Source organism: Heterocephalus glaber, unplaced genomic scaffold (genome assembly GCF_053883595.1).
Source record: "Heterocephalus glaber isolate CG9 unplaced genomic scaffold, H.glaber_assembly_v1.0 deba00001479, whole genome shotgun sequence".
Taxonomy (NCBI): Eukaryota; Metazoa; Chordata; class Mammalia; order Rodentia; family Bathyergidae; genus Heterocephalus; species Heterocephalus glaber.
Window position 1 is genome coordinate 4387039 of NW_028258316.1, and position 27985 is coordinate 4415023.

Consider the following 27985-nt stretch of genomic DNA (forward strand, 5'->3'; position numbering starts at 1 on the left):
AAACCAGCCAGGCTGGCTCTGTGCTACTTATTTGTATTCTGTCGTGGGCTAAGCAAGGGACCAGCGATTCACACTTGGACCTCACTTGTGTCACTGGAATCCACTGCTATTCAATCTCTGAATGAGACAATTTCACTTTGACTCCCTGACTAAATTGTGAGTTCCGTGGAGGGAAGAATCAATTTGTGCCCATTTTTTAGGCACGCTGTCTGGCCCTAGTTGGTTCCTTGGTTCTTAAGTGAATGGCTTTTTTTGGAGACAGGGTCTCCCTGCATAGCCCAGGCTGGCCTCGAACTCGGGGCGAATCTTGAACGGTGTGATGGGGTTGGCTGGGACTGGCTGGGGCTGGGATCGGTCGGTCCTCTGTCCCGGGGCGGGAACCAGGCCAGCAGGATGTTCTGTGGCTCAGGCGCGGGCCCCGAATTCCGGGCGGGCCGCGGAGAGCCCCGAATCCGAATCCCGGGCGGCGTGGGCTCCAGGGCCCGTCTGTCCTCTGTCCTCTTCGGTCTGCCTGGTGGAGCCGCACCTGGCCCTGCCTGCGTGGGGACTCCGGGCCGGCAGGGGGCGCTGCGGCGGGCGCGAGTGGCTCCGGGCCGGCAGGGGACGCTGTGCGAGCGTGCGGCGCGCGCGCTTCCGGCAGGTGGCGCCGTGGCCGCGGCCCAGGCCGGGCGGGCGTCGGGCGGCGCGGAGCGGGCGGCGGCGGCGGCCGGCTCGCGGGCCCGGAGCGGCGGCGACGGGCGGCGGGGAGCGCGGCGGAGCGGCCGGGGCGGCCGAGCAGGAGGCGCGCGGCAGCGGCCGTGGGCGGCGGGCGCACGGGCCGCAGCCGCGGAGCCCGCATGGCGGCGCGGGCCTGAGGCGCGGCCCGGGGCGCAGGAGCGGGGCCCGGCTGTCCCCGCGGCGGCCTCGCCCGGCGCGGCCCCGAGATGTCCGGCAGGATCGAGAAAGCAGGTGAGCGCGCGGGCCACGAGCACCGACCCCTGCGCGGCCCCGTGGCCGGGCCGGGTCCCCGCGTCCCCGCGTCCCCGCGCTCGGCTCGGTCCCGGCCGCGTGCAGGGCCTGGGCCGGGCGCTCGGAAGGAATCGCTCCCAGGTGGTGAAATGTGTCGCTCCCGGGGCGCCCCGAGCGCACGCGGAACCACAAGTGCCCTCTCCAGTGGCTTCAGGGCTGCACGAGCGAGCGGGGACATTTTTCGGGGGCACAGCCAAGTAGCCCTCGGGGATCCAGCCCAGACCTGCAGAGCGGGACGTGCGGGGACCCGGGGGGTGGCGGGATCGGGGTCTGGCTGCAAACCTCCTCTCTTTGTGTGTTCCTAGAAATCTTGGGGAGTCTCCCTTGAGTCCCCGGGAGCCGTCTGCGCTGGGAATCGACTCTCAGAAGAGTCAATTACTGTGTGCATCTGGGGCCCAGGGCGTAATTAACCAGCAGCACTTTGCAGGGGAAGCCGCCCAGTGCAGGGTGAGGGAGGAAGTGGTCCAGGGCCCCTGAGCTGGTTGTCACAGCCCGGGCACCAGGTAATTAGCCTGGCATGTGTTGTGGGAGGCAAGCTGTGTGCCGCAGAGAAGGGGTCGTGGCACTGGGGTTTTTGGAAGTTGCTTATGTTTCCCAGCTTGAGGTCGGTGCTGTACTTTTCGAGGCTGCATCTCTGAAGTGGCAGTGAAACTTTTGCAGCCTGTGGTTTAAGCACAGGAAGGAAATATTCATAGGCTTTGTTGAGGTTTTGCTGTGTATCGGGCGCTGCTTACTTGGCCCCTTGAATGTGTTGCTTATTAAATCCTTGGGGATTCTCTGTGAGCCCGATATGGTCTCAGTTTTATGGGCTCAGAGAGGCCCCATGGATTTTTGTAGCCCTCTCGTTATAGGGGCAGCAGCCTGGGCTTTGATGCCTGGGCCTCAGACCACAGCAGGGCACCTTTCTCGGGGGGTCTGGGGCTTGTTCCTGGGTGCAGTTTCTGGAGTGTTTTTCTTTTGGCTGGGGACTGAAAAGTCCTGAAGCACCCCGGCACTCGCTGTACCCCTGAGCCGCCACCCCAACCCAGTTATTTTTCTCCCTCTTCTCCAGGCCTTGCCCGGTGGCGGCCGGCCGGGAGCTGCTCTCCTGCACATGGGCTGGTCCAGAAATATCCCAGGTTCATCTGTGCCTCTTTCCCAGGGGCTCCTGGCGTGGTGTCTCACCCGAATGGCACTGTTGGGAAGCTTGGATTATCTGTTTCAGCAGAGCATTAACCGGGCTTTCTTTGGCTGTCAGAACATCTCTGTTCATTGTCAAAAACTTGGAAATCCTCGAAAAGTAGACAGTGAAATTAAAATGCTTTCCGCAGCTCCAGGAGACCTGACTGGCGGGTTTGCTGCTGCCTGTTGGTTTCAGCAGAGTTTGGCTGTGGAAACGCAAAACCAGCAAGTGCCTGTGCCGAGAAGAGCCTTCGGGAGCTGCCAGGTCGCAGGAGGGGCCGCTGTGGCCCGTCATGGAGGGACAGGGAGGCTCTGGGGGTACCGTGCCAGGGCTCTGGAGAGAGGGCAGGACACCCCATGGAGGGCCGTGTTCAGGGAGAAAGCTCAGAAGTTGGCAGGATCAGGGTTGGCGTCCGTGAGTGTTGGGGATCATAGATGTGGAGGTGGCAGGGGTCAGCTGCTTGGCTGCAGCTGGTACCTGTGCCCAGAGTAAGGGGTGACCCTTCCGGGTGGCCTCTGTGGGTCACTCCAGGTGACCTTTGGTTCTCCTGAGAGTTCCATTAGTTTTCTTAGCGGGCCTCTTGTGAAGCCATCAGGGAGGTGACTCAGGGTGCAGCCCCGTAACTCCGGTCTCCTGACTGCAGCCTGATGCCCCATGAGGAGTTGCTGATGTGTGACTTTGCTGTTTTGAGATGACTGGAAGCGACAGAAAGGTTGCTGAAGCGTGTTCGCAGCCGTTCCCCTGAGCGGAAGGAGCAGTGTCTCCACTCCAGGGGAAAGGAAGGCCCCATGCCCTTGCATCTGTGTGACCAGACGCTGGCGTCCCTCCACCTCAGGCAGCTCCTCCTGGGCTTGCTGCAGCTCCTGAGGCTTCACTTGGTGCTGAGCAGCACCAGGCTGTGGGAGGTCACACCCCCTCAGAGGATGCGTCTCCTCTCGGGATGCAAGAGGGGTCACAGCTGGGCGCCCCTGTGCCCATTGGATTTAGGCAGTCTGGGTCCCAGAGGGCAGCTTGCCCGGGCCTCCCAGGAGGGCCAGGAAGAAGGTGGGGTGCCAGGAACTGGACTTCGCTGTGGGCAGGGCTGGGGGAGCCCTGGGGGGCTTGTTCTGTGAGACAGTGGGGAGGTGACACAGCCGGTCTGAGCCTAGGACCTTGGTTGCAGAGGCTCCACCGGGGGCGTGTGCATGCACTTCTGTTTGTGGCAGCTCCCGTGGGGTGACGGGTACCCTCGTGTCTCTGGAGCTTGGGGCCAGGCAGGCAGTGGGGCGGCTTCAGTCCGTTTGCTGAGGAAGAGAACTGATGGTCAATGTTTAAAAATCAGGAAATTGCTAAAAACAATCTCAGGTTCCTGGTTCTGTTGGAAAGTGAGACTCTCGGGGAAGCCTGAGCCCTCCTTCTAGCCTGCAGGGCAGCAGTGGCTGGGTGTGGGGTTGAGGTCACCTCTGTGTGGTCCCCAACTCCCCGTGGCCATTTGGCTCTGTGTCCTTGCCCTTAAAGAAACCATAGGGCTTGTTTGGTCTTGATCTGGACTTTGAGATCTCTGACCTGTTCCTTTGTGGATCGATGGCTCGATTCCTTCCCCAGCTCTGACCGAGCACCCACTCTGCCAGGTGCTGTATGCGGCTCTGAGGGACCCGGCGGGCAGCTGGGCAGATGTGGTTCCAGATCCCTTTCGGGTGGAGTGGTGGCTTCGACCTGCTCTGAGGGAGGGGGGTTTCAGGCAGGACGCGCTGTGGGAAGAAGGCCCTTCAGTTCCTGCCCGTGCTCACCAGAGTTCAGTTGCCCCTTCCTTCCTCCTCTCAGTTCATCCATCAGAGTTTACCAGCACCTCCGAAGGCCTGCAGTCCTCTTCGGCCTGGGCCCTCAACTCCCACTGGGCAGACAATAGAAAGCTACCATCCGGGGAGCCCCTGCCATGAGATAAAGGCTCCCAGACCCACGTGCCGGGTGCTCAGAGTTGGAAGATGATTTCATTGTCAGTGGAAAGGAAATTTACAAGGACTGCCTTCCTAGTAACTTCTTGTCATTGTGTATCTCCTCAGATTAGAGACTCTTGGGTTGCACTTTGTGTGTGTGTGTGTGTGTGTGTGTGTGGTTCTAAGAGTTGAACCCAGGGCTGTGTGCATGCTAGGCAAGCATTTTTGTGGCGTAAGAAAGAGGCCCTCTTAGGCAGTTTGGCTATCACTGTGTTTAGATCAGTTTTAAACCCCTCAAATCTCAGTGTCGCAGTTAAGCAGTGCACCTGCTCTGCTGGGCCCCTTGCTCTAGGATGCCTGTGCTCACTGTGAGGCTTGGGTTAGGGGTCTGCAGGGACCTGGGTCTCCTGAGGCAGAGACCAGGGGCACAGCAAACCCATCTGCAGCGTTTCTGTAATTCCCCGAGGTTTTCAGAGTCCTCCTGACAGCCCCGGGGGAGCAGGGCAGGGCAGCGCGTCCCGTGCACCTGAGAGTGGCCGAGGCGCGGGGAAGCTTGGTTGCTGGCCCAGATTGCAGCCCAAGGAAGTGAAATGGGGAACTGGCCCATCTGCCTCTGCAGAGTGCTGTTCAGGCCCCGTGTTGTAGGGGACGCAGCAGCCTTCCATGTGCGTTCTGGTTCATTCTTCCACGTTTCTTTTCTGATCTTAGGAAAGAAGTCTGCCAGCTAGACCGAGGTAGACCCGGCCTGACCTCAGGGCCGCCTGTGTGGTGTTTACAGCACCAGCAGCACCAGCATTACTATAGCAAGATAAGCGACAGCAGTAACACAGATAGGCGCAGTTTTTTAAAAATCAGCTTCACAGGGCCGGGGATTTAGCTCAGTATTTCTGGTGGCTGCCTCACAAGCGCAAGGTCCCGAGTTCGATCCCCAGTACCAAAAAAAAAAAAAATCAGCTGCACCAACCCCAAATGCTTCCTGGTCTCCTGAGCAGCTGCTGGCAGAGGTGGTTTGAATGGGATTCCTGGTCGCCAGGAGACCTGAAAGGAGGCCTGTGAAGATGAGTCACATATGAACTTGCAAAAAAACAATTTCCCAAATTAGCCCAGCTGCAGATCGCCCTGCGAGCCAGGCTGGGCCTTACCTCAGTCCGGCTGGACGCGTTGCCATAATAAGATGACACATGGCAGGGCCGGGGCCAGGCAATGACCTGACCTGCCGCCTGCCAGCCACCCGCCCACCCAAACAGGCTTCCTCCACTCCCTGCCTTGCCCGGAGGCCAGTTGGGAGTGAGTAAGTCTAATGAATTGTGAATTGTGAGGGATCTGTCACCATCCTTAGTCCCTGGCATCTGTTTTAGACCAGCTGAGACCTGAGGCTGTGTCCTGGGATGATTCTTGGGGTCTCGTTTTCTCCATCAGTGCCGGGAAGGGGTGGGACTCTGAAATGAGTGTTTCCTTATTTGTCTTTCTAGACAGCAGGTCCCTTTTTATAGATAAGGGCAAGCCAGGTGTGGTGGTGCACACCTGTGATCCCAGCACTCAGGAGACTGAGACAGGAGGATCTCTGAGTTCAAGGCCAATTTGAAGTACATAGTGAGTGAGACCCTGTCCCAGAACTAAATAAAGAAGGCCTTATTAGGTGGTGCCTATGAGGAAGCCATCTGGAGCTCAAGCCCTCCTTGTGCAGTGTGGCCCTTGGTTCCCCCTTGGAGCCTCCATGGGCCACAGTGTGAAAACCCCCTTCCTGGCTATCCTCCCAGCCTCCTCCACGAGCTCCGACTTCCCCCAGCCTTCGGGCCTTCTCGTGCTCTAGCAGATAGTAAATTCCATGGAAAGGCCCCACGTAAACACTTGGGGAGAATATTGTTTAACTCATTCAGAATTCAAAGGCCCAGTTTCCTGTCTGCAAGTTAAAAAGCAACAAATAAAGCCCTAACCAGCCTTCAGTAGACCATTAGCTCTGAGAGGGAGTGTGCCTGGTCACTGTCCGGTGGCCTCAGGGCGCGCTTGTGAAAAGAAAATGAGCTTAGTTAATCTTGTCATGCAGTAATCTCAGGTTACTGATTTCCATTTTTTTTTTTTTTGGTACCAGGATCTAACTTTCGAGGCAGGCGTGGGAACCAGTGTGCTAAATCCCCGGGCCTTCAGGTTTCTGATTTCCAGCCCCCGATTCCTTCCTTCCTTCCTCCTCTGTGTTTCTGTGCTTCAGCAGCCCAGCATACTGGTGAGGGCTACATCAGCCGAGGCTCTGTGTCACCCATAAGCATTGATCAGTGTTTTCTTGTCTTCTGGAAACTGAGGACGAGTCTAGATCAAGTTCCCAAGGCAGTGGTCCCAGCCACTTGAGAGGCTGAGACAGGAGGATCTCTCAAGCTCAGGACTTGGAGGTCAGTCTGGGCAAAATTAGTGAGATGCTGCTTCAAAAGTAAAACAAAAAAGTACTGGGGGTGTGTGGCTCAGTGGAAGAGCATGTGCTTAGTGTGCACGAGGCCCTGACTTGTTCCCCAGCTCTGCAACAAAAGGGCAGCTTCCCGGGAGCCTAGGACTGGAGGAGAGTCCACCCCTGTGGCCATATACCGAGTCCCGCTGCTGCACCGCTGGCCTGGAGCTCAGACTGAGCAGAGTGTGCTTGGGCAGCCCGTGAGCAGCAGCACAGCGGTGCCCTGCTGCTGTTTGGCTTCTGCAGTTGATCTTGCAACTTCCTTCAGGGCAGCTCCCTGCCCGCCGGATGTGTGTGTGGGGTGCTGCTCCCAGTGGACTGGAAACCCAGTGTGTGGTGGGCGAGAGTCCTCTCCCCTCCTTCTAGGCTGCGGGGTGAGAAGCAGATGCCATCCCTTGAGCCAGAGGCCCTCCTGGCTCCTGCCCGGCCCTGCCCCTGCCCGGCCCTGCCCCTGCCCAGCAGCTTCTTGTCTTCGCGGTGGCCCCAAGGAGCTCTGTGCCCCTCTGTCCCTGCTCTAAAGCACGGGATCAGGGGCCCAGGCCAGACTCCAGGTGGCGGCATTGCAGCTCTATTTTGTTTTGTTTTTGTTTTTGTATGGGGATTGAACCCAGGGACTTCACACTGACCTACATCCCTGCCCCTTTTTAATTTCTTATTTTGAAACAAGATCTCACTAATTTACTCAGTTGCCCAGACTGGGTTCAAGCTTGCGAACCTCCCATCTCAGCCTCCCAGAGCCTTAGGAATACAGGCATGTGTCATCATGCCCGGCTTGCTTTGTAGCTATTAAAAATACGTGCCGCTGCTGTGGTCCTGGCAGATCTGGCTCCCAGCCACACACTGCTCTGTTAAAAATGGAGCAGGTGGGCTGGGGATTTAGCTTACTGGTTCCACGATGCTGGCCTCGCAAGCGTAAGGACCGGAGTTCAATCCCTGGTACCAAAAAAACAAAACAAAACAAACAAACAAAAAAATGGAGCAGGAGCTGGCTGGTGCTGGCACACGCCCATAATCCCAGCACTCCGGGAGCCTGGGCCAGGAACATTGCAAGTAAGCCTAGCCTGGGCAACTTGTGACTAAGCAAGACTGTGTCTCAAAATACAGACTTAAAAAGGGGCTGGGGATGCAGCTCAGTGTAGAGGCCCTGGGGTCAGTCCTAAGCACTGAAGCATACACACACACACACACACACACACACACACACACACACAGACAGGAGCTCGAGGCTGATGGCATGGTGTTTGTGAGGAGGGAAGACAGCTGAGGGCCAGTGACGCCGATGGCTCCAGAGAGCCACTTGGTGACCCAGAGCAAACACACGAGCAGACAGCCGTGGTGAGACAGGGGCGGCATTTGTTTGCCGGCTGGGATAACATGTGCTGCCCTCTCTCGGGCCTGGTTGTGAGCACACAGATGAATGACTGTGCGTGGCCATGGCCTGGGCCCCTCACAGCCCCATCAGTAATCATTAAAAGTAATAGCAGCGAAGGCCCCTGAGGTTTCCTGCGTGTGGTACCAGGTGCCAGCCCGGCTTCACAGGTGAGGTCCTGTCCTCTTGGGAGGAAGGCACTGTGCCTGGCGCTCTGAGCTGGAGTGGAGGGCTTCTCCCTTCCGGGTGGCAAGAGTCCAGTCACATCCTGACGGCCAACAGGGCCCACGCCCATGCACATGTTCACCACGCATCCACATTTCGCTGGTTCCCTACTTGCCGTTCTTTCGGCTCTTGGGATGCAGGTGAAATTGGTCTCCTGTGTCTATGGGTGTGCTGCAGGGCCAGGCCCTGGACAGAGCTGAGAGAGCTGGAGAAGGCTGTGCGGGCCTGGCTGTCCTGCTGGAGCTGCAGGCTGGCTCACCTCAGGGAACTTGCTTAGCCTCTCTGAGCTGGCAGGCAGACTCCCCGAGAGGCCCCTGATGCTGCTCACTCTGCAGTCTCAGGGACCTGGCCACCTGGACGGTTGTTTTGCTGAGGATTTTTCCCCTTTCCTCTGGTACTAGGGATCGAACTAGGGGTCTTCACACTGAGCAGCTTCCCCAGTCTTTTCTTTTGAGACAGGGTCTTACTCTAAGTTGCCCAGGCTGGGCTCAAACTTGCAAACCTCCTGTCTCAGCCTCCCAGAGTGCTGGGGTTACAGGCGTGCACCACTACGCCACTCCCCTGGTGGTTCTTAATACCACTAACTTAATGGCCCTGAACTACTCACCATCAGAATCAAACATGTAGTCTCTTGTAGCTTTGGAGATGCTTTTGGGGACATGTGCTTCACTGTAAGGTTTAGGTTTTGTTCACTTCTTTGCGTCTTGTCCCGAGGTAACACATTTTACCAAGGGGAAGCAAATGACAGCTGACAGTTCCAGTGCTATGCAAGGAACGTCACCTGCAGCCCCGTGTGTGGTCTTGTTGATTCTGCCCTTACAAGAGAAATGTGCCCATTTGATAGCTGGAAAAGTAGAGGGCGTGGAAGAGGAAGTGACCTGCTGAGGTCACAGGTTTACTTGACTTCCTCTTCTCTCCTCCTCCTCGCTGTCTGCTATGGAGCCATGGGGGCTGTCGCTGCCTGGAACCTGCCCTGGGACTCCCCTGGGGGTTTCCAGCCTCTGCGGGACGGTGACAGAGCAGTTCCAGAGGTGCCCAGAGTCTGCCCCGGGGAAACCTGTCACAGATGGCACAGTGGTGGGACTGGCCCCTCTGCCCAGCAGCCTGCACAGGCAGTGGGGGCACTGGGGGGTGAGGGGTGCGGTGCCCCTGGGGAGCTGGGTGCAGGGCTGGGCCTCCGGTTTCATTTACTATGTCGGGGTCAGCATGAGGCCCTCCGGCCAGGTCTACAGGGGTGCACTGTCCCTGCACAGCCCAGTGGAGCCCCGTGGGCAGTGGCTGGGCATGGGCCTCAGGTCCCAGAGCACAGTCTGAGGTCCAGGTCTTCCTGGAGACAGTTGGTGGGGGGCGGCAGGTGACTCGCTGGTCTCGGGGGTGCTATGGAAAGAGTGAGCATGGGGCAGAGTGGGAGAAAGCAGGCTCCCCCGCCCGTGTGCAGAGGGCTCTGTAAACGTGACTTTGTTCTGGCCTGGGGCCCCTCTGCTCCCACCAGACGGCTTCTGTAATCAGCCCTTAGCCCTCAGAGGGAAGGGCCCCGGGGCCGCACCAAGCTGCACATGACCTCTCACAGGTGGGCAGGAACCTGAGAGGAGCTGGCTGAGAGCCGGGGGAGTGGCGGTCCCCAAGCGCCCGAGGACGGCTCCTGTGGGAGGGAGCGGTGTGCCCCCCTCCCCCCCAGACTGCGCCTCGCTCCGCTCTGGGTCCTTCATGACTCCAGGAGTAACGGAGCCATCTTTGCTCCACTCCAGAGGGAAAAGGGTCACAGTGCTGCTTTGGTCTGGGGACTGTTATGGTACCACCAGCTGGGCCAGAAACTCCCATAGCCGCAGGGAGGATGCCCACCCTCCACCTCCCGTTACTTTCATGGCTGAGGTCAACTTGAGTCCGGCTGCAGGGTCCAAGCCGCTCCCTGTGTCATTGTCAGCACGGCTGCAGAGGCTGAAGCTGCTCAGCTTTTCCTCAGCTAGCAGCGCTGGCTGTGCTTCTGCCGCGCAGATCCAAAGGCCCGGGTCACCCGCACGCCTCTCTTGAGCAGCCCTGCCTTTCTGCTCACGGGGAGCTGGCTGTGAGCACCCCGTGTACACAAGGATGTGGAACGCGGTTTTCCCTTTGACACGGTGGCACCTGGGCAGGGACCTGCGCTCCACTTCACCCCATCGGAGGACCCCAGAGTTTCCTGGCCCCAGCACAGGAGGGCAGAAACCCCTCTTGGCGAGGAAGTGACGTGGCTCACCTCGTCACTGTCACCAGCAGGGGGAGGACTGTGGGCTCTGGGTGTTGCAGAGCCGGCCTTGCCCCGTCTGGTCACCCGGAGCACCCGTGAGCTGGGCAGGGCTGCCGAGCTGTAGGGTCGTGGGTCTCCTGCGGAGCCTCTGCAGGGAGGCTGGTTTCGGGCAGTGTGAGAGGGCGTAACCTCCCATCGGTCACACCCACCTGCGTCCTGAAACAGCCCAGACTGCGTTTCTCCTCATTCAGTCAGACCCAGTCCAGGTGCCAGCCGAAGGTTCTGCATTCTGGGCCTCTGTGAGGGTTTCCCCTCCTGGGTGGTAATTCTGTAAAATTTACATACAGTAACCTCAACTTCCAGGCCTGCACCCTCGTGAGTGTCAGCACATGGGATTCGCGTAACTGCACCGCAGTCAGGGTGCGGGGCAGTTCTGATGCCTGGGAAAACCTCCCTGCTGCACAGTTGTGGCCAAACGCTTCTCCAGACTTGGAGACAGCGGTCTGCTCTGCGTCTCTGCCTTAGACCCGCCTTGTCTCAGGTATTTCATGGTGCATGGCTTCTGGCCAGTGGCTTCTACCCTGCATCTGGGGAGTCACCAAGCTGCTGCTGCTACCACTAGCTCGTTCCTTTTTAATTGCTGAGTAGTATTCTGCTATACACACATGATAACTGGTTCTCGGTGTGGAACTGTGGCCTTGGTGAGCCATCTAGCTGTTTCCTGGAAGGGGTAATGATAACCTGGGGCCAGCGAAAATGCAGACAACCCACTTTTAAAAAGTGGACAAAGGACTCAAGTAGACATTTCCAGAGAGGGAAAATATGTTCCCCCTCATTAATCGTTAGGGAAATGCAAATCCAAACCACAGCAAGACCCCACCTCACACTCAGGAGGATGGCTGCTCTCAGAATCGCCAGAAATAACAAGTGCCGGCCAGAGTGTGGGGAGGTTGGACGCCCTGCACGCTGGTGGAAGCGAGTGGCCCAGGCTTTGCCTCCCGACTGTGCACCTGTCGCAGTTGGGGACCTGCAGAGACGGTTGTATGTGTGTCTTCGAGGCAGCAGCATCCACATAGCAGAGGTGGAAGCCGTGCAGGGTCCAGTGAGAGCTGACAAGAGTATGAGTCTGTCTGCAGACTGTGGGGCAGTGTGGGTGAGCCCTGTGGGCAGTGCACAGCACGCCAGTCTTGGAAAGACAAGTCCTGTGCAGTTCCGCTCGCAAGCTGCCTGGAGTAGTCGGAATCATCGAGGGTTGGGGTGCAGCTCAGAGGTAGGTGCTGGCCTTGAATGCTGAGGCACTGGCTTGCACCCCAGCTTAACAAAAGAAAACATCAGTAGCTAGCAGGATGGTAGTTACTCAGGGAGGAGAGGAGAGTCAGTGTTCAATGAGGGCAGAGTTTCAGTTGACAGAGTGGGAAAGTTCTCGCATGGTAGGCAGGCGCTCTGCCATTGAGCTACATCCCACCCTTACCACAATTTTGTTTTGTTTTGTTTTGTTTTGTCTTTTTTTGTTTGGTACCGGAGATCGAACTCAGGTCCTTGTGCTTGCACAGCAGGCGGTGAAACCACTGAGCTAAATCCCCGGCCCACCTTACCACAATTTCAAAACATGGTTGTGGATTCCAAGTATTTTCATTTATTTCTGTAACCATTTAATTAAATTTTTTTTTTTTTTTTTTTGCAGTACTGGGGATCAAGTTCAGGACCTGAGGACCTTGTGCTTGCAAGGCAGGTGCAGCGCCACTGAGCTGAATCCCCGGCCCCTACAAGTTTTAATACAGTAAACTATTTGAAAGCATTTTTTAAGAGGACAGTGCATGGTCACCGTATCATCTGCAGCCGTGGTCTGAGTCATGTGGCCTCTAGTGAGGACCAGCTCTGGCCAGGAGGGACTCTTGCTGACTGAAAGTCACCCCGATTCCTGGGTGTGGTGGCCCCTGAGGACCTGTGTGGTTGCAGAGACCGTCACTCCCTGGGGTAGGAAGCTTTTGAGCCAGGGCAGACCCATACCTCTGGGTGGTGATCTTACCTTGTACCTGGGCTTTTTAGCCCAGGTGGGCCCTACAGGGACCGTGGAAGGGCTTGCCAGATCCGCTGGCAAGCTGCCATCCTGTCCTGTGTCCCTGAGCCTGCCCATGTCGGGAGTAGCCCATCTGTCCAGCTGGGCGCTGACTTGTGTGGTTGCAGCCTGGCCTCAAGCATGCCAGCTGCTGATGAAGACAGCTCCTTGGGGCTGCCCCGAGGACCCTGCTGGGGCCCAGGGTCGGTGCTGGGCTGCTGGCCTGGGTGGGATGCGCTCCAGCACTTTGGCAGGCTGTTGGCTCGAGTCTGAGAAGGTGGTGCTGGCTTGAGAAAGGTGGTCTGGGCAGAAGTCAGGGTGAGGGTTCTGTGAGTCCCTGGGCCAGCAGCCGTGTTGGGTAGCCTGGCACTCTGCAGTGGTTGCCAGCTGAGATCATCACGAGAGCCTCTCTGGGCCCCAAGGACCCTGACATCTCTGTGGAGCTGGGTGATAGCCGGCTACTGCGTTTTGTTGACATGAGCACACCAACACGTTGGAGTTGTGTTACTGATTTAATAACATTTCCTAGAAGACAAAATATTTTAGCAGAGTGGATTATAAAACAATACATGTTGATTCAAAAGTTAAACTGTGAGATGCAGGCATGGTAGTGTACATCTGTAATCCTAGCCCTCAGGGAGGCAAGAGGGTCACAAGTTTGAGCCCAGTCTGGGCAATTTACCAGCTTAGTGAGACCCTGTCTCAAAAGAAATAAACAAAAAGGGCAGGGGATGGAGCTCAGTTCAAAGGCCCTAGGTTCAGTCCCCAGTACTGCAAAAACCAGCCAGCCGGTGGGAAGGTGCACCTCTCAGCAGCAAGGTGGGGCAGTCTGAGCCTTGATCCTGCTCACCTGCTCTGTGGCTAGGCCCCACCCTGGCAGGGCTCACTGTGTGGACAGAAGCTCCTCTCTCCATGAGGAGCCCAGCCTGCAGGGAGCTGGCTCTGCACCTTGCCCACAGATGCACCTCTGCCTTGGCCTTGAGTTGGAGGTCTGACCGCATAGCTGAGACGGTGGGGTGTCAATCACTCACCTGCCTTGCCAGTGCGGTTGCCAGCTGCACCCTCCTGGCCTCTCACAGTGTCCTGGTGTGGACCAAGGTGCCCCGCAGGAGCCATCAGCCCCAGCTGCTGGGATCTGCTGGTGGGCAGTGCAGAGGGTCTGGGTCACAGCAGGAGCCCTAACTGATTCAGAAGTGCAGGATGAAGTCCACAGACAGTCAGGAGTTGGCCGTTCTCCCTGTGGACCTCTGCTGCTTCACATATTCCATTTGCTCAAGTCATGGAAGCATCGAGATCTAGGAGTTTGGCTTAAGAAACAATAAACTGTACGAACAGTGGTGATGAACATATAGGGTGAATGTTTACCTTCCTTTAAAGATTTATTATGCATTAGGGCCGGGGATTTAGCTCAGTGGTTTCGCCGCCTGCTGCTCAAGAGCAAGGACCTGAGTTCGATCCCCGGTACCAAAAAAAAAAAAAAAAAGATTTATTACGCAGCCAGGTGTGGCGGTACACACTTGTAAGTCTCAGCACTGGGGGGGCTGAGGCAGGAGGGTGGCTGGGAATTCGAGGCCAGCCTGGGCTACATAGTGAGTTGAGTCAGCCTGAACTGCACAGTGAGCCCTCGTCTCAAAATAGATAATTACTATGGAAAAAGACACTGGCATGGATCCCCATAGAGTCCTCCCTCACTTCGAGCACTCTTTTCCCATCACTCTTGCCACTTTCTGAAGCAGCTCTGGAAATCTTGTTGACAAAAAGGACGGTGACTGCTGCTGCTGAGCGCCACACAACAGAATGGCAGCTCAGAAAACACGACGCCGTGTCCTCGCCCACCTTGTTCACCAGGTCCACACCAGGCGACTGCTGGCTCTTCCCGAGGTCAAAAGTGACCACGGATGCCGGGAGTGGAGCTCAGCAGCACAGCGCCCGCCTGGCCAGCACAAGGCCTTAAGTTCAGTTCCTGGTACCAAAACAAGAAACAGTGACCAGGAAAGGTCAACCTTATGAATTCATTCAGGACATCAAGGCAGCCAGGACAGCACAACTAACGACCCTCAGGAAAGAGCACTCCAGAGCTGCTGCAGGAAGCGGCGACGATGAGTGTGTTTGGTGAGATTCATGGCAAGGTGTCTTTGCTGTAATACATTTTTAAACATTTAAATATTCAACATATTTTTTGATCACACTGTGTACAACAACCAGAGTGTTTTCCTTGTGATAAAGGTGAACAAGGTCTTAAGTGCATATTCTCGGATGGAGAAGACGCTAGTGTTTGTGTCAATTTCAGCCTGACAGAGAAAGCTGGAAAAATAATTCTGTGGGGATGCTGCTGTGGGTATGTAAGTGATGAGGGGACAAAAGAAGCGGCCAGAAAGACAGACGTTGGCCACTGGTGGCCACTTCACCTGGAGATGCTGGCTTGGGTCAAGCACTGGCGTTTCATACAAGTCCCCAGATGCTGCTGGGGGGTGGGGGCAGACTTCAGAACCTCCGCTCCAAGTATGGAGAGGAAGGGGAGAAATGAAAGGAAGGGAAACCAGATGTTCCCGTAGAAAGGTAACGACACGGAGGGTGATGGGAGAGCACAGCTTTCAGGCGTGACTGCCCGGAGCTGGGCTGCGGGTGTGCATCCTCCCACAGCACCACAGGGTGGTGCAGATGCGAATGCCGGGTGGGAAGGGCTGAGGAAGCTGATGCAAGCTCTGAGGGAGACCACACAGCACGGTGAAGGTGCACGAAGGAGCGAGGGTGCTTGCCTAGGAGCAGGGGTGTGGCCCGGTGCCCCTGGGGCGGCTGTGGGGAGGAGAGAGCCATGGAGAGCAGCCACTTGGAGCTGAAGGGGCCGAAAGGTAGTAGCTGCCTGCTGGCCGCTCCTTGCCGGGCCTGGCTCTTGATGTGCCCTGGGCATTCGCTCCGTCTTAGGACAACGTGTTCGCCTTGCTGGTAAGACTTTCAGACCAAGCATCCGGGGCTCTACAACTGAAACAAGCTTAAAGTCCCCAGTCTGTGAGGACTGGAAAAGCACAGCAGGCGTGTTCACGGGCTTCCTGTGTTCTCTTCCCCTGTGATGCCCTCAAAGGTGCTTTTCCAGGTCCTCCCTCCTGAACTGTCCCTTTCGGAACGTCCTAGGGCTAAGACCCCCGGGCACCACACTTCCTTCCTAGCTGACACCTCGGTCTCCACTCTGCCCTACAGTGTGAGAATCATTGTCGCTCAACAGTCAGAGGGCGGATTCAATGCAGTTGCCCAGCCTGGAGTTGAGCGGGACTCCTGTTGCGGTTAGAGCAGAAACCAAAGTCCTCTCATGGCCGCTGGCCCCTGTGCTCACCCTCGAAGTGCGCCTCTGCCTCGGAGCCTTCAGATGGCCCCCGGAGAACGGGGCCAGAAGCCTAGTTCCAGTGCTGGCTCCCCCAGGGCTGCTTTCGTGACTGTTTTCCGCTGCTAAAGCGGGTCGGTGGTAGGGCTGGGCACCCATGCACGGGCATTCTGAGGTCCTCTGTGCAGGCTCCTGGCTGTCTTCTTGGGTCCCCTGATCTGCAGGGCACTCCTGTCACTTTCCATGCCCTCACTGCTGATCCTCACGCAGCATTTATTTGCTGCGTCCACATGGTCCCATGGTCAGAGCCCTGGGGAGGTGCCCGCCAGCCGGTCCTGGACCCTCAGCAGAGGCCGGGGCCTGGTGACTGTCTCTGGAAGGAACGTGCAGTGAAGGGCAGCGGCTGTGGGTCGTGGGCTGACTCTGGGGCTGTGGCAGTGGTGGGGAGCCTTTCGCAGCATGGGTTTTTCTCTTGGGGTCCACGTGAGGCAGACTGTGGCACCCTTGGAGGTTGCCGTTGAGAGCAGGCCAGCTGGTGACTGTTGGTGTCGTCCATCAGCTGGAGAGGAAGGATGGGAGCTCCTGCAGACAGGACCAGGTCGGCGTGGGCAGAGGCAGGGGAAGTGGAAAGATTGCTCGGGGACCAGGCTCCAGAGGCCTCAACTGCCAGCTGAAGCACAAGAGACTTCCTCAGAGGTCTCAGAGGTGTTCCAGGAGACACCAAGAGTTCATGTAGCTGGGGCTGTTGGTGGAGGCCTGTAATCTCAGCACTTGGAGGCTGAGGCAGGAGGATCACAAGTACCAACCCAGCCTGGCCAACTGAGTGACCTCGTGAGACCATGTCTCAAAGTAAGAAATAAGACAAAAGGGCTGGGGATGTAGCTCAGTGCAGAGGCCCTGGTTCCATCCCCAGTATCACAGAAAGAGAAAAGAGCCAGGGGTTTAGGTCAGTGGTTCTACCACCTGCCTCATAAGCACAAGATCCCGAGTTTGATCCCTGGTACCAAAAAAAACCACAAAAAGAGAAAAGAAAGAACTTGTACTTAAACATTTCCAAAGTATTCCAAATACCATGAAAAAGTGACAAAGGAGAAATGTACTATTTTTGTACTCTAAAAATCTTGTAGTATTGAGGAGTGAACCCAGGGACCTGGGGATGCTAGACAAGTGCTCTCCCTCTGAACTCTGCCCCAGTCCACCTGCCTCAGCCTTCCAAGCAGTAAGGTTACGGTGTGAGCCACAGAGCCCAGCTTATTAAAATACCATCTTCCTTTGGGTTCCGAGGTTGAGCTTTCCCTCTTTCCTGTCCTGAAGGCTGGGTTTGGTTCCTGGCCCAGCCCTGGCTTTGGGCTGAGGGGCAGAGGAGCAGCTTCCCTAGAACCGATGTCCAGCGGCCTTTCCTCCAGGAACCAGTGTCGGCCACAGGTAACCCAGGTGCGGTCTCCTGGGGCCTTGGAGTTGCAGGGAGGGATGGGCTTGGAGCTCTGTGCTGTGACAGAAGCAGGCACCTGCCAGCTCACTGCTGCGGCCCCTCCTGGCCCCGCCTGGTGGACAGCCAGCTTGGTTGGGACCCCAGCTCAGCTCTCGGGGAGGGCTGCATCTGACGCGTCCTGCAGAAACATGGCCCTGGCTGGCTGTGGGAAGTCCCCGTGCTGGGGCCCGGGACTCATTCTCTGGCCACCTGGGGGCAATAGTTTTCTCTCCCGGGACCTCGGTTTCCCCATTTCCTTGTAATGAGCCAGAGGAGCCCGGTGTTCTTCACCTTTGGCTCCCGGAGACTGGCGCAGGCCACAGGCTTCTCCCAGAGGAGTGCACACGTGAGGTGTGCCGACTCAGGAGGCGAGCCCGAGGCCTGCAGGGCCCTGGCTGCCACCCCTGCCGCCTCCCTCCAGCCTCACCTCCTGCCTCCTCACCCTGCCCTGCAGTGCTGCTGGCCTTGGCCCAGCCAGTCCCTGAGGTCCCTGCCCCTGCCCTGTGGGTCCGCCCGAGTCTCAGGAGAGAATCCCAATCCGTGTTTCTACACACCCACCCGGTGCTCGGCTTTCCAGGGCTCCTCCCAGGCAGGCCCACAGGGCGGCTCCAGCCTCTCTCCAGTCTGGTCTCTTTGTGCCTGCGCTAGCAGAGCCAGAACCCCACTGGGGACATTCCCATGGCGAGCGGCACTTCCTCCAATTGTTGCCTTTCTCCCGGGAGGGAAGTGACCACACAGACTTTCCTCCCTCAGGCAGGCATACGGCTTCGAGGCGGCTCCTGGGCACCGCCTCAGGGAGGCCTGGTCCCTGCTTCTGTGGCCACAGGGATCTGCTGCCTTCCCTTCTGAGCCTGCTCTGCTGTCTTAGAGACAGGTCCTCCCCCAGGAAGCGAGCATCGGCTGTCGGAGTGGACTCTGACCTGAGGATCCAGCACGTCCTGCACAGAGAGGTGGGCTGCCCCTGAAATTCATCACACTGCTGTAGCCGCCCGCTGACCGCTCCGCTCCTGTCACCCTCCCTAGTCAGCATGTCAGTCCTGTAGCACAGATGTCTGGGAAGGAACTGTTCCTTTTGTGGCAGACCTTGCTGTGACTAGGGGCAGGGCCAGGGAGGCCAAACGATCATTTTGAGGGTACAGGATGACATCCACACTCAGCATTTACAGAGAGTGCGGGACTCAGCGGCGGTAGCTCTTCTGTCCTGGGTGCTGTGTGCAATAGATTTTAAACATCTTGTGCCGCCGCTAAGTTACCCTGTGAAGTAGAGGGCATAACTGCACACATTTTCACATATGGAAAAATAAGGTTCGGAGAGGTAATGTTCCTGGCCCAAAGTCGCCCACACAGATTTGGACTGAGCCGCCGACCTCCATGGCCAGTTTCTCCACTGCCCTGGCTGGGCTGGTGACCTTGACCCTTGCACCTCCTTGAGGCACCCATAACATGGGAAGGGGCTGATCTTCCAATGTCTATGGCCCTGTGGCTCCAAATCAGCGATCTGGGGCTTGTGGAAGCTCAGGACGTGACTGGTGACCGGGTCAGGTGTGGTCAGATTGACATCAGCACGGGCGTCCACCCCCTTCCTGGGGTATGTGCCAAAGGCTTGGATGCAGCGAGCCTTCCACTTCTGTGACGTTTCCTTTGGCTTCGTCCGTCTGCTGGAGGCTCGCTCATGTAGTCTCCCTAGGGTGTGAACTGGAGGTGGGTCACCTGCCCATCTGGATTGCGAGCAGACTCGCCTTTGAAGATCTCCCTGATGATGCTTGTCCCGAGCTAGGATTTGGAGAGGAGCCCTTAGATGTGGGCCGGTCTGCTGTCTCCCTTCACCCCCTCCCCAGCAGTTCACATTGAAATCACTGGGGACCATGATGGAGAGGGACCAAGGCTGCACTCTCCCCAATACTGTCCTGCCGCGGAGTCCTGGTTTATGTGCAGGGGCCCTCAGGAAGTGGGACCTTTGGAACTTGGGGTGCATCTGCCCCTGGAAACATTGAGGAATGTGGCAGCCAAGAAGCGGCCAAGCTGGACCTCAGCCCCCATCCTGTCACTGCTGCTCAGACTTGGGCCACCACGAGGAGCCACAGACAGGTGCCGACGTCGGCGCTTTCCAGTGTGCTGGGGGCCAAAAGGGGCGCTCTCCTCTGTCCTTCACGTCTTTATCCGCTCACCTGTCCTCCTGTTTGTTTGCTCAGCAGAGTTGCTAAGCACCTGTTGTATGCCAGGTACCCTGCCTGCCCAGCAGCATCCTAAGGTGCCTGCCAGATGAGTTAACATTTTCTTCAGGTAAAAGGAGAAGTTAAAATGCAGCCTCACAATCAGGCCTTTTTGATCCGCTGTGGCTTTGAAGATACATTGTACTGAACTTAATGCGGAAGAAAGGTCAGATAGCGTATCTGCTGTTGAAAACCGATGTAATGGAGATTTGTTTTTGTTTTTGGTTTTTTTTGTACCAGGGATCGAACTTGGATCCTTCTGCTTACAAGGCAGGCGGTGGAACCACTGAGCTAAATCCTCGGCCTCTGGAGATTTGTTTTTTTCAATGTGTTCTCTTTGATTCCCTGGATCTTTTTTTTTTTTTTGGTAGCGCGGATCAAACTCAGGACCTTGCACTTGCGAGGCAGGCGGCGGAACCACTGAGCTAAATCCCCGGCCCTCTCTGGATCTTTTTTATTGTTGTTTTTAAATATTGTCTTCAAATTTTCCTCCAGTTCTAGAACTTGCTCTCGCATCCTACCATCCAACTCCACAGAACAAGTCAACATTGGTGTCTTCAGTTACACTGACAGAAGCCAGAAGTCTCCCATCCGAGGCGGTTTAGCTTCCCAGCCTCAAAGTCCCAGGATGAAGGTGATGAGGGCCTCCTGGGGCCGGGCAGCATGCTAGAAGATGCTGTTTCTAGAAGATGCTGTTTCTTTTCCCTGACCCTTGCTGCAGCTGAGGATGCCAGGCTGTCATGCTCTTGGCAGAGCCCAATGTTGGGCCTCAGAGCTGACATTCGTACCCGTGCGGCTTAGGGGGTTCCAGAAGAGCTTTGCTAACCCATCTCTGAGGTTGAAGTCACTTAGATCTCTCGTCCGCCTTTCCTTCCCTTTCACCAAAGGATATCTGTCTTCATGTCCCCGCTGTCTTCCTGCAAAGCCATTGTTCAGGGTTTAGAGTTGTGACACCTCCCCAGCAAAGGTGACCCCAAAATGGAGTGGGAGTTTGCAGCTCAGGCTTGCAAACCATTCACTGCATTTGTGCCCTGTGTTCTTTACGTTGGGAAGTGGATGGAGTGTAGCGAGCCTTTTGCTGTTTGGTTTCTCCCGTAGCAAAGCAGCATTCATGAAATCTTTTCTCTGACATATTTGCAGTATGTGGTGACCTAAGAGCAGGATTCTGCCCCAGAATCGGCCATGGTGACTTTCAGCCTCGGGGTCACCTGACTGCCACCTCTCCGGGCAGTGTGACTGGGAACACGGTCCATTTTCCGAGCCAGCTGCCAGTGAGGATGAGTAATAGCTCAGGGCCGAGGAAGGAGCTCTGGAGTAGCCGTCAGAGACCCAGGGGAGGGTGATAACAAACCCTTTCTTCTTGTTTCCTCTTGGAGGAGGAGTGTGAAGGGCGGAGGCAGGACTTTCAGAGCAGAATTTCTCCAGTCTTCCCCAGGAGGCTGTGCCGGGCTGTGTGGCTGGTCGAGCTGAGGTGTCGCAGAGATGACACCCCTTTCGGCCAGCACCTCCATCCTTATTTGCTGTGTGACAAGGACACTAGGGCCTGGAGGGTCCTGTGACCTCTGGCTTTAGAATGGGCAATGCTGTTGAGAAGCAGAAGCCCCTGAGGCGAAGCGCTCTGTGTCCCTGGAAACAAGGTAAGGGCCCCGGCCGCCTTTCCCGGGAGAAGCAAGTGGCAAGGGGCAGGTGTCTGGGGCCGGAGCCGAGCCTGCTGGGGCCTCCTTCCTGTCAGCAGGTGCCTGCAGCGGGTGGCGCGGAGAGAACCAGCAGGCAGCTATAAGAATTGGAATGGCTCCGATCCTGTCCCAATGCCCGGGCTGGCCCGGTGAGCATTCAGCCCTCTTGGGTGTTTGTTCAGGGCAGCATGTGTCTGTGTGTTGGGATCTTCCGGTTCTGAAGGCATTTTCCAAGTCAGAGTTTAGGTCTTTGGTGATATTTTTGGTTTAGAGAATGTTGTGAATAGCTTTCTCTCAGAGTTCCAGGTGCCTTCTGTAAGAGCATCTCTTCCCCACCCACCCTGGATGCCCGTGGTGCAGGCAGCAGCCTTTCCTGACTCTCCTGTCTCGAAGGGGCCCTTGTTGGGCTCAGCTCTGAGGGGAAGCAGCGGGCCGGAGTGGCCCCAGGTGCCGTGGACCCAGGCAGATTCTGTGCACAAACAGTTGCGCCTGGCTGCAGGCCGGAGGTGGCTCAGCAGGACCTACCTGGCCCCTCCCTCCACTGGCCAGAAGCAGGTGCAGGAGCTTCGGTCTGTGCAGGACCGCGCCTTTGTAACTGCACATGTGGCTGTGTGTTCACTTGGGAACATTAACCATAGGCAGCACTTGTGGTCAGGTTACAGAAATGGCCCCTTTAAAAGGAGAAGGTGCCAGCTCACTGTCAGGTCAGCCTTTCTGCCTCTTGAGCCGTTCTTCAGTGGGACGGTCAGTTTGAGAAGGACACTCGGCAGCCATCCCCGAGGATCCTGGCGTAAGCAAGTGGCTGTCAGAGACTTCTGGGCGCAGTTGGTGAAGTTGGCATATGAACTAGACAGGAGGTTATAATGGGGAGTCTCCCCCCATCCCCCTCCCTCCCTCTACCTCTGAGCCATAGCTGGGGACCTGCTGCTTTTCTCAGGGTGGCTGCGCGGGAGAAGCACACACTTTTACCTTAGTCAGGCTGAGGCAGTTAGGCCTGCAGAGTCAGCCTGTCTACACTTTGTCTTAAGACGGCTTAGCAAAGTATGTATGTATAAGCAGATGAGGACCTTCAGGTAAACAAAGTAGGTTCCATTTAACAACTTTGTCGTACTTTCTTAATATATTTTCACACTTGAAAAAAATGAGTCTGGCATGGTTGGTGGCTTTTACCTGTAATCCCAGGCTGAGGCAGGAGGATCACAAGTTAGACCCCCGCCCGGGCAACTTAGCAAGACCCTTTTTCCACATAAGAAATAAAAATGGGCTGGGAATTGTAGCTGAGCGTGGAGGCCTGGGGCAAACCTTAGCAGACACGGCTAGCAGGCAGGTGGGTGGGAGCGCCCTTCTGAAAGCCGGCTCAGCTGGTGCTTCTCCAGCCGCCAGCAGGAGGGTGGCACTGAGCGCAGCTCAGAAGCTCCGCGGAAAGGCACTTGCCCAGCGTGCCACAGCCCTGGGTTCTCAGACAAAGAGCAGGATTTCATGCATCTGCTGACCTTTGGATTATTCTGGTTCTCCTTAGAAAATGTCAGAGTGAAAACTTTGGGAATTTCCCGCTGGGAGCAGCTGGGCTCACGGACAAACTACAGAATGGCTCTCTGAGCTGTGGCGTGTAGTTGTGCTCGTGGCTGACGTGAGAGGGCCACAGTAGTGCTGTTGGTGTGAAGGATTGCAGGGTCCACGGTGGATGGGGGCCCAGAGACAGCTGCGGTTTCTATGCCCACAGGGCCCACTGACAGGAGGAGCACAGCTTGGCCTCGAAGGGCTTGTTCCTTTGCACAGGCAGGCCCTGAGATGCTTTGTGTCTAACGCCTGTTTCAGCATTGGCCACAGGTGGCACACACCTATGGCGCACACTGAGGAAACTGAGGCAGGAGGATCTCAAATTCAAGGCCAGCCTGAGCTACAGAGTGAGTTCAAGGCCAGCCTACTACAGAGCAAAAGGAAAACAGGATAAAGCTGGACACCATGTCCCAAGTAGCATGATGCCCTGCTGGGGAGCTGCAGTGACAACAATGTAGAGCGTGCCCTCACAGTTCATCTCGGTCTCTTTGCCTTTACGTTGTTTATTTGGAAATGGGATTTTAGAACATTTAGGAACAGGACTTTTAGGGGGTGGTGCTGGGGGTGGCAGCTCAGCCCTTGTGTGTGCTAGGCAAGCACTGTACCATGGCGCTACATCCATGGCCCCCGGGAGCTGGGGGACCCAAGGACCGGCCTGGCTGCAGTCCCAGCACCTTTTGCACAGCCCCTCGGTGGGTGGATGATGGCTGCAGCCAAGCTGCAGTACAGGGTCTACGGAGGGCCAGCAGTGGGGGCCCGGCATGTTGCCTTGGGGTTTGCTGCAGCCCCAGGACCCCGGCTTTGGCCCTGCGCCCCACCCCATGCCAGCTGGAGCTCCGAGCAGACAGACCTGTCAGAGCCAAGGGCGGCAGCGGCGGGAAGGCCAAGCTCTGGGTGCGGTGTGAAGGTGGATGGAAGGGAAATCAGCCGTTACCTGCCCTGCAGATCCGTGTGCTGGGCCTGGAAGTTGGAAACAGGAGGAGCAGAGCATCAGAGAAAGCTGGCTCCCTACCTCTGTCTGTCTGCACTGCGCCTGAGCGTCCCCTGCTGGAGAGAAACTTCTTGGTGGCTTCAGCGGCACAGGACCTGCACTCACAGGGACCAGCACTGTGTTCTCCCAGGGCCCACAGTGGAAGAAGAATTCTTTGTGTTTCCATAGGTCTGGCTCATGGGCATTGCTGCTAAGGGCTCCAGCCTGCACCGTCCAGGACCCCAGGGCAGGAGTGGCTGCACATGCTGTGGGAGGGAGGGTAGGTGGGACCTGAAAATCTTCACCCTCAGCCTTTCCCTGCCCAGAGATCCAGGAAAACAGGCGCCCCCTGCCCAGCAGCGGGGAACTTGCAGTCAGTTTGCTATTGATGACTGCTCCCACTGGGAAAGGCTGTTTCAGGAAAGGCAGTGCTTTGTTGTTGCTTGGTGACCCAGGTATCTGGGGAAACTGCAGTCGAGAGCTAACCTGAACCACAGGCCTGTGATCTTGTCCCAGAAGGCAGGCGGGCAGGCCTTCTTCTCTCTCCTCGTCTTGGAAATAATTTGAAAGGCTGTGTACTGTGTTGATTTAGGCTCCAGGAAGTATAACAGTACCAAGGTTTCCTTGGGAATTAAAACTTGGAGCAGTAATTGGAAATTGAATTGTTACCTCCTTCAAAAATCCAGCAGCTGGCGGCCATACCGCCCAGCCTGTTAAGTGGCAGTGCTGGTGATTTGCGTGTCCGCACACGGCACATGGCATGGGTGTCGAGAGGGAGAAGGGCTGCCTGAGAGCTGCCTCAGCCGGCGGCCAGGCCGTGGGTTGTTTGGCAGCAGCAGTGGGCTGGGCTGGGCAGGGCTCTGCCTCTGACACACACACACACACCCGTTCCAGTGCTGCAGGGTGAAGTTGGAGACCTGGGTAGCAGCCAGCAGAGGTGCTGAGACTCGCCCTCTCCCGAGGCAGCCTCCAGCGGCAGCTGGCAGCCCACGTGGCAGGCAGTAAATGTCGATCCCGGATGTGTGCTGGTGATGTGCGCTGGCTGGTGGGGCCTGCACTGACCACCCGCCTTGCCTTCTGGCCAAGCCTGGTGGGCAAAATGCTGTCCATTTCCAAGCCTATTTGTGGGCTCTGCTTTAGAGTGATGGTAACACCCACCTCAGAGGACTGTTGTGACAACCAAAGAGATGATTCGTGCACAGGGTGCTGGGCCCGGCGTACAGTAAGCGTCTAATAAGTGACAGCAAGCTTCTCACCGCACGTGGCAGAGTAGAAAGAGTGGACATGGATCGGAGACCTGGTTCTGCCCGCCCCCCGCTGGGTGTGTGAGTTCGGGGTCCTCAGCCTGTCTTCTCGCAGATGGCTGGTGGCCGGAAGGGTCCCCTTGAGGTCTGAATCAGTGACCAGCAGTCAGGTCGCTGTGGTTCACATCTGTGCACTCTTGGTGCATTTAGTACCTCGTGCGAAGACGTCAGTGTACCTGAGTGAAGGATGAGCCACGGGCGAGGGGCCCTCAGTACCTAGGGCAGCTCAGGACCCCCGGGAGTGGCATATTAGTGTTGCAAGGCTGGCTCCGCTCACTGTTACACAGTGGTTAAGAGCTTGGACTTGGGAGCCCAGATGCCAGGGTTGAATCCTTGTTCTTTCTCCCTCTTGACCTTGGGCAAGTTTCTTAACTTCTGGGCCTCAGTTTCCTCATCCTTGAATAGAACCTGCTCCAGAGAGTGACGGGTCAAGGAGCTTGGAGCCTGTCTGGAGTTAGTGTACAGCCAGTGTACTATTTTAAGTTATGTTGTATTTACTTGAAATGATGTTACTTTTTGGGGCAACCAGGTCAAACCCAGGACATCCCCAGCCCCGCTGTTACCTTATTCATGGAAAATACAGGGGAACATTGACATGATGCCCAGAAGAAAGCACATGCTCAGTGTCTGAACCTAATGGGCCTAAAAAGTAGAGAACAAAGCATTAACAGGGCGTCATTCCTCTGCAGAGCTGCTGGACACACGTGTGTTTGCACATGGTGGTGAGCATGTGCAGGTAAGTCTTTAATTCTGTGTGGTCATCGCTGCTTCGGTAGTGGCTGACGTTCGGTCATGTTCATGCTCCATGACTTACTGATCAGTCTCCTGCTCCTGGTGTTGGAATTACCTCCCCTTCTTGCTGTTGTAAGTAAGGCAGCAGGGATCACCTCCGCTTGTGATTCTGCTGGGTGATTTCCTTCAAATGAGTTCCCTGTATGAAGTTCCTGAGCCAGGCCACAGGAATGGCCTTCAGGGTCTTGCCGTGAGTCTTCCCAAAGTGCTGTGTCTGTTAACACTGTCGTGAGAGGTGCATAATTCAGCAGTTAGCCACAGCACATCCGCATTGATATTCCCACTTTGAAATGTTTCTTCGTGAGCCATGCTGCCATACTGACGAGTTACCTGATGACATACAGCTCGGGAAAAGGCTACGGGGAAGTCCATGTGCCATTAGCAATGCTAAGCATCCAGTTTTGCTATAAAATTCTAATTTCTCACAGCTCTTTTTTGTTTGTTTTTGATACTGGGGATCGAATTCGGGACCTTGCGCTTACCAGGCAGGCGGCAGCACCACTGAGCTAAACCCCTGGCCCCTCTCACAGCTCTTTGCTTTACCCTCACCTCGGTTGCATGCCAGTGCTGGGTGTCGTGGAGAGACATGAGGTTGTGCTTAAGGGTGCCACTGGCCATTGCAGCTGTCTGTCCCCTGCCTCCTGGAGAGCAGGGTTATGGAAGAGCCGGGCCGTGAGCCCAGAGAGAGCCAAGCCTGCTGGCAAAAGGAGCACTGCTTGCTGCTCTTCCCTTGCTGTGACCGAGGCTGACTTGCTGCCGTTTCCCCAGCTGCTTGTGTGCGAAGGGCTGCAGTGCTGCCGAACGTGGGTCATGTGGAGCGCCTCGGGACGTCAGAGGTGAGGTTACTGTCTGTCATCAGTGAGGTCGCAGCTGTGTTTGGCTGTCATCAGAAATAGGTCCAGGGTAGAAGAAAACGTTCTAGAAGCTAAAGGTTATTTAATGTGCTTTTGGAATCACAGATGTATTGAGCTAGAATGGCTCTTTGGAAATATTCCCTTATTTTACCAGTGAAGAATTTTAGGCTTAGAGGGGTGACTTGTGTGCAGCAGCTCTTCCTGTCTCCTGTGTAGGGTGGCAGTGTAACAGTGACACGATGATGTGTGACACTGATGTAAAATAATGCAGCGGGCTGCGTCTGTTAGGCTCATGTGCAGACATTTACACCTACAGCACAGACAAAACATGAGTTTCTGTGTACCTGTCACTCTTATTAACAGATTTACATGCATAGAAGATAATTTAAGACGCATACACAGTGCTGTATATTGTGTCTGTCACATATAACCGTGTGTAATATGATGCCCTAAGGTGTGGAACAGTAATATGGTAATAATTCATTGGGGCGCAATAGTAGGCAGTGGTGGTGGCTTCCTGTGTCCGGGCCTGGATTAAAAGATTCACATGCACCGTGGGCTTCTGTTTGTGTGTGGTTGACATGGAACTCGGGCCTCCCCTAAATTAGGTTTTTATTAAGCAAAAGATCAGATGTAGGAAATGGAAAACATAAGTGTGAAGGAATTTTTCTCATGAGAAGCCTGGGGTGTTTTTTTGGGTGTGGGTAGGAAAAGGGAAGGAAACTTGGCTCTGTCATCAGCTATCTCCAAATTTAGAACAATGTCTGTCCTCACTGTTGGCTGTAAGATATCCTTTACCCTGGGAACATGCGTAGACTGCATTTCCGTGCTTGGCTATTTCTTTTCCAGCTGTGTAGAGGGTGTCACCATATTTAAGATAATAGCAATGGCCAGCGGCCACGTTACACCTAAATTGCCCTTCCACCACTTTTTAGGGGTTGCGTGTAAGGCATCTGGTTTCAGAAGTTGCCTCAGGCTGAAAGGCCGGTTGGCTCTGTCAGGGACCTTGCAGACTGCACACAGCTGAGGAGGCGGCCCCAGGACAGCCCATTGGTGTGAAGGGTCAGTGAACTGCTTCAAGGGACAGAGTGGACATTTCAGAAGAAACAAAACCAAGACTGTTAGCAGACCCTTACATAAGCACTAAACATGTGGAAACCGTTCTTCACTCTCAGAGGAAAGGAGCCTGCACCGAGGTCTTGGGCGTGGTGTCTTTCCTCTGCGGACATGCGTACTCTGGGAACCAGAAGCAGGTCACTCGTCAGTGAGCAGGCCGCACCTGCAGCACCCCTTCTCTGACTGGGGTGGCTCTGCCCTCACACGTTGGCTCCGTAGCTGCAGGAGGAGAGAGGAGACGACTGCAGGCTTGGAGGCCTGATCAGGTGACTACAGAGGCTGTCGGTCCCTCTCCTGTCCCCTCAGT

At 56.2% G+C, this 27985-nt stretch overlaps 1 protein-coding gene across 21 annotated transcripts in view; it reads left to right on the forward strand.

The window, feature by feature from the left end:
• The first annotated feature begins 671 nt into the window (after positions 1–671).
• Positions 672–27985, forward strand: part of Rapgef1 (Rap guanine nucleotide exchange factor 1) — a 98290-nt gene continuing 70976 nt past the window's right edge. For 3 of the 21 annotated variants that reach the window (XM_087183006.1, XM_087183002.1, XM_087183003.1), the window contains exon 1: positions 21082–23801. In XM_087183006.1, coding sequence (XP_087039132.1) covers positions 23249–23801 — 553 coding nt within the window. In that variant the 5' untranslated portion in view covers positions 21082–23248. Of the gene's footprint in view, positions 949–17955; positions 18144–18170; positions 20041–20116; positions 21044–21080; positions 23802–25629; positions 25653–26476; positions 26545–26588; positions 27945–27985 lie in introns of those variants that run through there. The other 18 variants (XM_087183010.1, XM_087183012.1, XM_004849067.4 and 15 more) reach the window with 14 other exon arrangements.